Source organism: Nannospalax galili, unplaced genomic scaffold (genome assembly GCF_000622305.1).
Source record: "Nannospalax galili isolate Female #2095 unplaced genomic scaffold, S.galili_v1.0 scaffold255, whole genome shotgun sequence".
Taxonomy (NCBI): domain Eukaryota; kingdom Metazoa; phylum Chordata; class Mammalia; order Rodentia; family Spalacidae; genus Nannospalax; species Nannospalax galili.
The window spans coordinates 3,929,768-3,942,961 of record NW_008338999.1 but is presented as its reverse complement, the minus strand read 5'-3'; the positions used below and the strand labels follow the sequence as shown (position 1 = coordinate 3,942,961).

General features: G+C 36.5%; 1 protein-coding gene across 3 annotated transcripts in view; it reads left to right on the top strand.

Annotated features, from left to right (window-relative positions):
• Positions 1–13,194, top strand: part of Dpyd (dihydropyrimidine dehydrogenase) — a 978,758-nt gene that overhangs the window by 293,518 nt on the left and 672,046 nt on the right. For all 3 annotated transcript variants that reach the window (XM_008833683.3, XM_029563832.1, XM_029563833.1), the window contains exons 7-8: positions 4,965–5,046; positions 11,508–11,595. In XM_008833683.3, the coding sequence (XP_008831905.1) occupies positions 4,965–5,046; positions 11,508–11,595 (170 nt within the window). The remainder of the gene's footprint in view (positions 1–4,964; positions 5,047–11,507; positions 11,596–13,194) is intronic.

Here is a 13,194-nt window from a genome sequence, read left to right as displayed (position 1 = left end):
TTCCTCTGAGTTGACACTCCTCTTTGTAGACTGGACACTGGTTCAAGTCCAAGTCCATCTGGTGGGGCTGAACAAGATGACAGATGACTCTCCACAGTTACAAGACATTTTGAGAGATGTTCCATAGTCCTCTGGAACTTAGTTGACCTTGGAGGTCAAGGGGCAAAAACTGTCCTTTTAGTCCCTCTGACCACATTAGTATAGGCCTCAAAGTATGGCTGTTAAACATCCAATAAGTTTAGTTCCACCTGGTCCAGTACTTTTAATTATCATGTGCTTTGTATTTAAGGCTTCTGTAAAAAATCAAATATTCTCAGATAAACCTTGACTACATATATACTTTGTTCCTTAGACTAGTTGACTATACTATGACCATAGACATTTTAAGATTATTTGTATATTATTTTGGTCTCATCCTTTATATAACATAACAAACCTACACAGACCTTTTTATTCTTAAACTTTGAGACAGAGTCTCACTGTAGCCCCAGCTAGTCTGGAGCTCTCTATGCAGACCAAGCTGGCCTCAATCTCACAGAGATTCACCTGCCTCTGCCTCCTGAGTGCTGGAAGCAATTGCTTGCACCACCATCCTTGGCCTCTCAATTTTTTGTCCTCTTCTTCGCTTATTATTTTACATATACCTACATGCACTGAGCCCATTTACTGTTGCTCATATGTACCTGTGTGTGGGGCTGTTGACTTGGGATTAGATAACCTCCCAGGGAGTTTGTCCCTAGAGAAAACTGATTCTTCTTCCCTCCCTATTCATTGATTACCTGAAGCTCTTCATCTTGAGGTGGGACCTGTGACATGTCCTTCATTCACTATGGCATGAAAACTGGTTTTGTCATTATGCAGGTCTCATTAGACTACCACACTGTAATGATTGTATCATAGCTTCCCTATCATGTTTGGAATGTACTAACTTGCATTCTCGTCCCTCTGGCTCTTACAGTCTTTCCTCCCCCTCTTCTGCAGTGTTCCCTGAGCCTTATGTATAGAGGTTGATTTGTAGATGTCACTTAGGGCTGGGCACCTCAAAGTCACTTTTTCTCTGCATTTGACAAGTTGTGGAACTGGTAATATATCTGTTACAAAAAGGAGCTTCTTTGATGTGTGGTGAAAAGTATGCTTGTCTGTAAATATAAGGATACATATTTAGAATAGAGTAAGAAATTACATTGGTCTAAAAGTGACAAGTAGATTCTTCCCTAGGCTCCATGAGCACTGCAGCCATGTGTACTTGGCTATGTTTGCAGGACCACATGTGAATTCCATCCCATTGGAACTTAAGTTCAATTAGACAGTTCTTGATTACCCCGAAGATAAAAGTACCGCTAATGCAACAATAAAGATAATTTGCTTGGCCAGTCATTGCTGTGGTTCATAGACTTTACAGATGGGTAAGGTCATTGATTGGTTTTCTCTCTTGGCAGATTATGCAGAATGACAGAATTGGATGTCATATTTTCTCATGTGCCATTCTATGAATTATCAATCATCTAACTATTGGAAAACTGCATCACAATATAGAGACACGTAGTTGATGGGGAGAAGGAAGAAGGGACTCTTTAGGAGTTAAATAAGCATGGGCCCATAGTCAGGATTTGACTTACATTCTCCAGGTTGACTTTTAAACACAATCTTTGTTAGAGAACAAAAAAATAAAATTGCTTACTTACATGGCCTTAGAGCTTTGTAGCCCTCAGAGCTTGTTCAGAATTTAGCTCTGCCCAACTTTTGTTTCATATACATTTGTTTTTTAGGGTGAAAGGCATAATTTAGAATTGTTAAGTCACATGATTCATGAATATACTATATACTTGGTGATTTTAGTAAGTTTTAGGATTTTTTTAAATTATCTCAAAGCAAAATGTCCTTGCTGTCTTCTCATGGACTTGGAATGTTACCGACAAGAAGAGAGAGCATGATGGAGTTTGGGCTGAAGCAGTTCATACACTAGAGTTGTCTGAAGACCAATGTAAGATGTGGCAGCTAAGTGTACTTTCTGGCATCATAAATTTTAGATATGTATTAAGCACTCATATATAAATATATATAAAATGGTTTAGAGATTAAATCCAGGCATTAAAATGTGGAGGCCGCTATGCTGATGGCCTTTAAAGCCCTGTGACATTTCACCACCAACACCACAGAAAGCTTTATCCTGGCAAAATTATGCTTCATATCTAGTATTTTACATTTCTACATTATGCATTCTTCATGTACATAGCTAATTGTGTCTGATGGTTCCATTTATTTGTAATAATGGAAATAAATTTTTATAATGATTTTCCCTCCACCTTCTGCTTACTTTTGATAAAATTTCACCAACTATTTAACTTTGTTTCTCACTCCATTATATACTTTAAATAAAGGATCCTGGGAAATGAAATTCATGTGTATTCATTTAACATGCACCACAGTGCTGTGTTGGCAGTGATGGACTTGGGAGTTCTAAGCAGAGCAGCTGAAGCCCCTGGAACCAGGCACCATTTTTTCTGTGGCACCCAGTCAGTGTGCAAAGCCATGTGGGGGCATTCCCTGGCTCCTCCTTCCCGCTGTTCATGTTACTCCCTGCCTGATTCACTGTGCCTTCCTTTCTTTCTGTTTCTAACTTTGTAGTATGATCTTTTAGCCATTTCTCTTTGATAATCATCAGAGCCTGGCGGTAAGGCCCTGCTGCTAAAGACCCCACACACTGGAGTCACACGATATTGAAGAATCAAGCTGTTATGAACCTGGAAGCTTCCTCTCTACTGGATGGCTCTAATAATGTCAGAAGTTGCTACGCAGGCTATTGGGGAGGAAAAGTAATCAACAGTCTTACCCAGATGTGAACTCTGATCTAGGAAGACAAATCCATGGAAGCAATAGTGTAGTGAATGTTATAGGGGAGACCAATAAATTTTTGATTGGGGTTAAAGCATGCTTCAGAGATATTTCTTTTCTAATATTTTATTAATTAGTTTTACTTTATGCATATGAATGTATTGACTACATGTATGTAAGAGTACCCATGTTTGTACAATGCCTGCTGAGGTCAGAAGAGGGAATTGGATTCCCTGGAACTGTGAGTACTGGAAACTGAACTCAGGTGCTATGCAAGAGCAGCCATTATTCTTAACCACTAAGCCATCTCTCTAGCCCCATGATGAGATTTCTTAAATCTGAGTCACTGGGCTTTACTTAGCACCATATTGTCCTATTTATTCCACATTTCTATTGGGAGTCTATAGGAATCCCAAACAAAGTTTAGCTTCAGGTAGAAACTCAATCTCACCATGGGTCTGGTGTGTTTAAGACTCACATTGTTTGAGTTGACTCATTGGGCTGAGGTTTATATGCCCTCTCTTTTTTTTTTTTTTTTATTTCCTCTTCAGCCTTTGGAGGACTTGTACCAGATTACAATTTCAGTCCATTTAAAATCCATTTTCCAGGGATAGAGAGAAAACTCAGCAGTTAAGAGCACTGGCTGCTCTTGTGGAGTACCAGGGTTCACTTCCCAGCATTCACATGGTGGCTAACAGCTATCCATAAATCCAACTCCAAGAGATTATACCCCTTCTGTTTGCCCACGCTGGTACACTTACAAACAAGTAGGGAAAAAAAAATATATATATATATACATAAAATAAAAATTAAATGTAAATAAATCCTCCATTTTCCATAGAGTCAGGTGTCTGTGCCAACACAAGATCCCAAATAAGATTCTTTCTGTTCATTCTTTGAAGGCAATATTTTCCATGACCCAGAGAAGATAGGATTAAAGTTCACAGATCAGTTTGAGAGTCTGATCTCTGACTTGGACCCAAATTCATTCTTACATATTCTTTATGAATATTCGAGCACTCCTTTAGTGTGGGGCATGTGTTTCATACTGTTTAATGTTGTACATTTTCAACTGTATTGACTATGTTGCCTTGCTTTCATTTGGTTTATGGAAACTAATAATCAAATTCTGTTTCATCAAAGAATGAGAAGACTATGCACAGAATATGAAATAATTTGCATGAGATTCTCCAAATGGTTCATCTTTAACAACTATTTATTTTATAAATCAACGTCTATAATCTCTGTGCATCTTTCATTGTACGACCATCTGTTGCTATTACCTGTTTATGGAACTATCCTCGCCAGAAAGATTAAATGTTGGAATTTGACACGATTCAGGAACAAATCATAGCACCTAACACTGTGTCTGGCATTGTAGAGGTCTTTGGAATGACAAGACAAAGTTGTGAATGAATGGGCTGTTATATATTAGTAGACACATACATACAGTTGTTTTAGGGCTATAAAACATTGAAGCAATATTACAGCTTGCAGTATTTACTGCTTTCAGCTACGTATAACTGGAATCATAGAACCATAGGCGTCCTGACTATCTTTAAGTGCAGACAGTGAGTACTGATACCAAGTAGGGTTACATTTTCATGAATGCATCTTCACTGGCACTCTTGCTTTCACACACACACACACAAAATGAAGACATTTTAAAATTGTAAATGATTTACTTTTAAAATGTAATTTAATTTTAAAGTGGATCAGATGGATCTGATTCTTTCATATTCTGCACAGCATGGTAATACAAAATTATACATTTGTATTTTGAGAAACTAGGAATCTGTTTTTAGAATATATATTTGTATATGTGTATACAAAGAATAGTTAACTAAATCAACTAAATAATTAAAAGCATTAGAATTGCTTTTGACAAATTTTGTATTATTGTTTTCCATTGATGTAATTTTTTTTCTTATTGGCTTCTACTTTAGTTTTTGTCCATGTAATGACTTACTACAACAATAAAAATGTGCTGGTATGCACAGTCGCATCATGGATTTTGTAAATACTCATGGGGGACATATTGCTCTTCTAATACTGATCAATAACAACATGTGTTCTTTTTGTACATGGACAAATTTTGCTCTAATGCTTCCTTTTCTGTTCTGTTTCAGTATTTCTGAGATACCTCAGTTCCGGCTGCCATACGATGTAGTGAATTTTGAGACTGAGCTTATGAAGGACCTTGGCGTAAAGGTGAATGAGAAACATAACATCTGTCTGTGGGTTTCTTAAAAAGATAGGCGTAAATTCCACACTGGAGACTCACGGGCAATTGTGGGCATTTTAGGAATGAACAATTAAAAGCTACACCAGGCTGAGCAGTGAGATGCTTCCCCTTGCTTAGGGCATTTGTCTGTCTACCGTCTGAATGCCACTAGCCTGGAAAAGGGCAATCAATAGTTCTCATCTAGCACACCTGCATGTGATTAATTGCCTGTAAGAAACAAATTCCTAAATTGCTTTAGGGGTTCGTTCAGTGCAGCCAAGAGAAGGATCTGGTTTCGTTAATCATGCTTTGTTCAGGCAAGTTGTGTACACTTACTTTGAAATATTAGTATTTCAAAATTTGGAATGCAATTTCTTCCAGAAGGTTATTTTATTTATTATATGGGCCATACTATTCTTGTTAATGTCACGATCCCTTATCAGCATAAAAAATAGTGAGGAATAAAGCAATTAATTTTATATTTTTTGATCATTTTTTCCAACTAAGTAGTGTGTTGTTCTCTTGAAGATGGACAAAATGTTGACATACCTACAGAATATGACTTCACCTGCTCTCCTTTTTGTGTGAACAGTGTTATACTGTGAACATACTACTTCACTTACAAATATTACATACTTTTAATCTTCAATTTTTCATACTTCACAGAACAATAATGTATCACCATGTACAAGTGGGTGTAGAACATAATTTGAAAAATGATTAGAAAGCGCCTCTAAAATGATTAGAAAGCGCCTCTGAATTTTTCTTTTACCGAAAAAAAAAAAAACAAAAATAATAATGGAAAGCAAATCAATAGTTTGGGCTTTTACATTCATTTTATACTTCTTTATATTTTATTTGACTTGATTAAGTTATGAAACATCCACATATAATTACTCAACAAAAAGTCAAATGGAAAAACTGTGGGTTGGCCAGGTTTGGTGATGCACACCTTTAGACTTTAATCCCTGACAAAATTTACTATATTATTGAGAAAACTGGAACCTGAAAAGAGGACATTACCTGTATTTTGTCCACCTCCTAGGTTGTTTTAAGATATTAAAGGAGTAAGGTATTCAAACTTACTCTGAGAAGAAGGTGTTGTGTTTACATGTCTGAGGAGAGCCAGCCATAGAACTTTTACTTAGGGTCCAAGGATGGGATACTCTGGCAGCATCTCTGAGCTGCTCACCTTGGCCATGAGGTGCTCTTTTTTTGAAAGTAGATGGGCTTGTTATCCTTTTTTTTTTGTCATTTAGACACTTCCTATAATCTACCTTCTGCTTATTTTAGCTAAATTATATATATTTAACTTGACAACAATTTATAGAGAATAAAGTTTCCTCTGTGTTTGTACTGTTTGACTTCTGTGCATAATTACACACATGCATATGAATACACATATAATAATAGCTCATTAGTTTTCAGAGTCTCCTTATCTCATTTTTGTTTAATTTCGTCAACAAAGAATTATTTAAAATTTAATTTTGACAACTAATGTGCTAAGATTAGAACCATCACCTGTCTATCCAAAGAATAAAAACTAATCATGTGTAGAACATAAAGATCTTCACATTTCATAAATTTTTTCAAATGTATGTTTGCTATTTCCCAAAATATTTTGACGGAACTTTCTATTAAGTTTCAACTGTAATTATGTCACATTCTTGTGAACATCAGTTTTTAGACAGTACCTAATAGAGATCTCTTGCTTCATAACCCCTCCATAGCATCATCTTATTTTCCATTGGTATCTTGAAGGAAGAACTTCTATTATTATGCAAAGATATTGAGAAAAGATTTATAACATATCTGCTAGAAGAAAATATACATTAACAGCTGACAAAGTAGTATGTTTTTAATCTAAAGACAAACATTATTATTATTTATTTTTAAATCTAGTATTTTATTTTTTATCTATGAGATTTTAAAGTTTTCAGGCTGTTGGAATAAAACTTTTGTCAGAGAAAATACAAGGAACATGTAAGACTTTGTATTTTTTACAGTAAATATTGCATATTTCATTTGAATTAAGAGCTATACTTTAGAGGCTAGAGAGATGGCTCAGCAGTTAAGAGCACTGGCTGCTTTTTCAGAAGACATGGGTTCAAATCCCACAGCCCAAACAGTGGTTAGCAACCAGTTAATGGAGATATGACACCCTCTTCTTGCCTCTGGGCCCTGCATGCATGGGTGCACTTAAATACACGAAGGCATAATAGTCACACGCTAAAATAAATAAATAGTTCTTTTTTTGATATTTTTTGAGACAGGGTCTCCTTGTAGCCCCAACTGGCCTGGAACTCACTATGTAGACCAGGCTGGCCTTGAATTCACAGAGATCCGCCTACCTCTGCCTCCCAAGTGCTGGGATTAAAGTCCTGTGCCACCATGCCCAGCAATAAGGTTCTTTTAAAAAAGAGTTTCACTCTGAACAAATATCTATATTTATCTGCAATAATAAATGTTATTACATATATGAATATATATTATTGATAGATGAAGAAACTTGTAATAGAATGCTAATATATCTGGCATTAAAAACGTCTGGTGGAACAAAGTAGTAGTGATTACATTCGATGTGAAATAGGGTAAATTTTTATTCTGAATTTAGCTAGAAAGTATCTAATTGTAGTACTAAGATTAGAGGTATGAAGAGTGGTAATTTTATCTAAGACAATCAAGACAGAAAGCACAGCATATTTAAAAATATAGGAAATATAAAATAAAAAAAAACCTGACCATCATTTGCTTTCTTAACATTGGACAGAGTTAACATAATATTGAGTTTTCAGAGCATATCAGCTATAGAACTTTTATATCACTAGATGTCTTATAATACTAGTTATTGAATTTTCTCAATTATAATGTACAAAACAAGATCTTCCTCTTAGTTCTTTCTGTAGTAGGTTATTGGATGGAAGATTTTCAGTGATTGAGACTTTCAGTAAAGGGAAATTTGAATAGATTTACTAGCCCAGAAAGGAAGCATTAAGCTGCCTCTTAGACCTCTGATAGCCTATTGTCCTGTCCTTCCTTTCAGCATGGACTACTGCCCAAAAATGCTAAGCAGCCATCTTTCAGAGTGTCTGTCCATCATAAAGTCAAATCTTGTTGATCTCAGTCATATTAGATTAACATGATATGCCAAAAACCTTCCCAGCTTTTATACTAAGAAGGGAATGTCAACTTTTTCGCTTTCTTAATGCCTATTGAAATGGAGTTAGACTCTAGACACACAAAATGTCTGTGCATCTGTTTTATACGTTGCAAAAATCAAAAGCATGTTCACTCTGCCATGGTGGAAGGACTGGGGTGCCCTAATTTTTACTTAATAAATCACTCAAAATCATGACTGAAGTCAGCATCAGTGGTATATACACACATGCATCATTTCTGAAAGGTTGACAGGTCTCATTGGATCATCTTGCTGAGGTAGTGGAAGAGCTAAACTTAAGATAATCTATGCTGAGAATTAACCCATTGATGGGCCATCAACTTCTTGGCTTGAGGAACTGAATTTTTATCCAGTTTGCTAATATTTTATTCAGAATGTTAAGACCTTATCCATACTTTATTACACATTTATGTTATTATTTAATTCATAAAAATAAATAATGGAATTCTTTAATTTTCATTTTTAATTTAAAACAGCACACATTCTTTAAAAGTTAGAATAAATTTAAATTCTAACCTCGTTAATAGGATATAATTCTGCTACTTCTGATTGCATTATTTACCACTAGGTACCACTAGATTCTTTTCACAGTACATATTTATTTAATTTTATAGTTTACTACTTGGTACTTGCTGCATTCCAGAGTTGTGAGTTCTTATTTATTATTTCACCTCTTTCCTCCTACTAGAAATTTCTCAACATTTACTCTGTCTACTAATATAAAAAATAAAATTAGCATTTTTTTCGAAGCAAAAGGTGGCCCAGTAGGACTTTTCCCAGCCGTCTTAAACCCACGCTTCTTGCTCCCTTCCTTGACTTGCACTTATGCTCCTGATGCTACATTTTTCCAAGATGGTCTTCATACACATCACACTATTGTCTCTGAGGATGATGTCAGCTCTCCCCTTCATTATTCCTTTAACCCTGAGAGGCATGAAGGCATAGCTGTTGAACATTCTTGTTAGGAATTTAGACTATGTGACTTTGACAAAGTTGTCCAGCGTCTTCTGTCTTCCTCCATCATCATCTTCAATATGAAGATAGGGCAGCTGGGCATGGTGGAACACGTCTTTAACCCCAGCACTCAGGAGGCAGAGGCAGGTAGATCTCTGTGAGATAGAGGCCAGTCTGGTTTACATACATAGCATATATCAAGTCAGCTGGGACTACAAGGAGACCTTGTCTCAAAAAGAAAAAAAAATACAAAAAAAACAACAAAAGCCCCCAAATATGAGGATAAAGAAAACATGTGGAAGGGCTCTTGTGATTATGAAATGAGTTAGTACATGCAGTAATTAGAAAAGAACCCTACATGTACTTAGTGGTCTGTATATGCTAGCTGTAGTCATTATTCTTTCACTGATAAATATTTTTCTTCTACGACACAGAAAAGAGTCTTTAATTGTTAGAAATCAGCGCTCCCCATCCCACCTGACACTAGATATGATGTAGTGTTTGAGTAACTCAGTCAGGTCTCAGATATTTACATGTGGGCTTCCAAGCTGTGATAGCTACTTCAGCTCTACTACACGGCCCAGTTGATATAGTAGAGAATTATTTCAACTGACAAGTGTAACAATGTCAATTATGTGTTTGAAGACTAAGAGAGTGCTAACTGACAGGGTCAGTGTCTCAGAGGGCTCACTGGGGCCCAGACTTGAGTCAGGCTCCATTTTATCTCTCACATAGGTCTCTCTATGTCTCAGGGTATCATTTTCAATGAGGATCCTGGGTCTAACAACCCTTGAAATGTCTGGTTATCCCTGTTCCTCTGGTGCACACTTACATTGGTCAATGGTCACTATTGCCTTTGGGGGTGCCCCGGGTAATTGTTACAGTATTTACTTGCGAGGATAATGCAGGATCCAATTCTCTCTCATTCAGCAGGTTTCCCACTGGAAAACTGATTCATGAATCAGAGATGACTCAATGTGCAAAGGCACTTGCCACCAAGCCTGATGCCCAGAGTTCAATCCCTAAAAACCACGTGTTGGAAAGAGAACTGACTCCCACAAGTTGTCCTCTGCCCTCCACACATGTGCTCTCTACCTAGTGTCACCCCCAAAATAAATAAATAAATAAGTATACTATTCTTTTTTTAGTTGACTTATGTTAGGCATCAAAGAAAGTATTGTGATTTGTAGTTAAAGTAAATGCTTTGTCTCCGCACTTTGTTGGTCTTCTCTGGACAGTATCCCCTGTGGAAGCCCTACTCTTTGTAAGGACCTTATTGAAACTCCCCTGCACTCTCATCCTTCTGACTATGGCTAGAGTGAGTCTTTATTCTCTGAGCTCCCTCACATGTGAACATGTTGTGATTTTATGCTACACTTACCAGCATCATCTTCTGTCTTTACTTGACTTTTTGGAGGCAGCTATAGTGTCTCCATTAGTTTCATCTTTCTCTCTTAATTGCTCAACCTGCTTTTAATATATGCAAGCTGAGGTTTACTAATTTTAGTGTAGTTTTTTTAAATTTTATTTTTAAAGTTGTCATAAAAAGAACTAGTTTCCTTCTGATCTTTCCATATATACTTAGGTTTGCTTGATTCTTCTCAATGCTATGCAGTATCCCACTTCCAAGTCACACGTGTTCTGTTACATTTTCCACCCTCGCATTTAAATTCTCTTTTCTCCCCTCTGATGGGCTCCTTTCTAGTTCCCCAGATTTCACCCAAACTCTCACAAAAATACACAGATATGAAAATCAGCAGCTCAGATCCACAGATGAAGGAGAGTGTGCTGTATTTCCTTTTGGATTGTCTTTCTTGGTACAGTGTTTTTCAGTTACATACATTTTATAGAACTTTCAGATTTTCATCTTACTGTGTAGTTGAATAAAGCATAGTGATCATGCACCACATTTCTGTTTCCACTTATCTGTTGGTATACATCCAGAATGATTCTATTTCCTTGCTGCTGTCAATAGAGCAGCGAATAAACATGAACCTGCTAGTGTCTCCACGGCAGGCTACAGAGTCCTTTGGGTATATGCCCAGGAGTGGGATAGCTGGGTCATATGGTAGTTCTATTTTTATTTTACTAACTTGATTTTAATTATATGGGCTTTTCAGCTTTTCTCCCACTAAGAAAACATAGTGTTCTAATTGTATATTGTTTTCTTTAAGCAAGTTTGCTTTATTAAAATCCATAAATATTTACATGTATAGGATTTTATAGACATTTTACTGAATTCATTTGATGTTAAATATTATGGTTTTAATTAATCAAATATTAAAATATTATTGCTCAAAATATTGTTCCTCACAGATAATTTGCGGCAAAAGCCTGTCCACGAATGAAATCACTCTTAGCACTTTGAAGGAAAATGGCTTCAAAGCTGCCTTCATTGGAATAGGTGAGTAGCTTACTTCTAAATATTCTTCTTCATTTTGTAATACTAAGAAAATTCCTGACAGTATCAAGTAGAATGAATGCCTTCAGATATTTTCTTAACAGAAAGTGCATCTTCCCCCACTAACACACAGTGATGACTGCATACGGCTCGGTAAACGCTGTGCTGCTTCATGGATGTTACACGCAGACTTTGGTCTTGTCATCTCCTCTCTGCTCTGGCTTCACCAGTGGTGGTCTGTATGAAGCAGAATGCCCGCCATGCTGGAGAAGCTCCAATTGGCTGCATCTTTCTCTATATGGCAATACCATTTACTTAACTGATAATGAACTGCAGACTTGGCCATTCTTACTATTCAATTTATAAAGTCTCCAGAAACTTTTGGAAAGTATCCCACAGATATTGAGTGCTCCAACATTTTTTCCTCCATTTATTTATTGAGAGACCAGAGATAACAAATAGTTGATTTAATTTAGTCTTTGTGTCATAAATTCCTATTTTATTTCATATACTATTGCGTACTCTGAAATATTATGACATGTCAACTGAGCATGTTAAATTGTTAACCATTTTTAATACAAGCCCACCCTCTTGCCTTTTGCTCCGTCTCTTCTTTGAATATCAAATATTAAATCTGCATAGATACAAACTTTCCCATCTCTTTCAGTGACCACATATAGGGTAGCATGGGGGGGGGCTCTCCTTTCATTGTATTTGTAGAATGCTATTGTCATTAAGGCTTCTCACTCATCAGAGTTTGTTTATCAGAATGCATCCTATTATCGTACTAGAGTATTGTAACCAAGTCCAAGGGGAGCTGTGTCAGTAGTTGTATTCAGGTAAATAATTATGGAGAAGGGAGTAAATCTGTATGGTCATCTAGTTCCAGTTTGGAACCTCCTTTCAGAAACTTGTAGTGCTGTTGTCATCAGGATTCTTCTATATTATCTTTACTTAACCAGTGACCTTTGTGTACAGTAATAATGGGAAGGAAAAATATGTGATTTTCTCCTAGATTTCCTGTTTAAAGATTTAAAAAATATTCTATTCATATTTTATGTGTATGTGTGTGTTTCCTGCCTATATGAAAATGTACCTTTGTAATGCAGTACCTCTGGAGGACAGCAAAGGGCTTCGGATCCCCTGGAACTGGAGTTACAGATGGTTGTTAGCCACCATGTAGGTGCTAAGAACTGAACCTGGGGACTCTGCAGGAGCAGCTCTTCACTGTTGAGCCCTCTCTCCAGCCCTAGGTTTCACTTTTAAAGATACCTAGATTGTAGGTTTGCTTTTCGATATTATGTTTGTATTGAGAATAAAAAAAAATAGAGCAAGTACCTAGAAAGTGTATTCTCCTGATCTCAGCAGTGTTGGGTCTTTAGGAGTTCCTGCTACTCTTCATCTACATAAGATCAAAAGTTCTTGGTTCGTGGTAAGTGTCTGAAATACTGGTGGTGCTATCAAGTAGCACTAAAATTCAACTACGGAAGTAACACATAAAAGATGTCTTCCAGTATTAGAGTAATAGTGTCTAATACAGTTACATGCCTCTCTACGTACTTTTCTACAAAGAATATCTGTATTGAGGAAATATTGATCAAG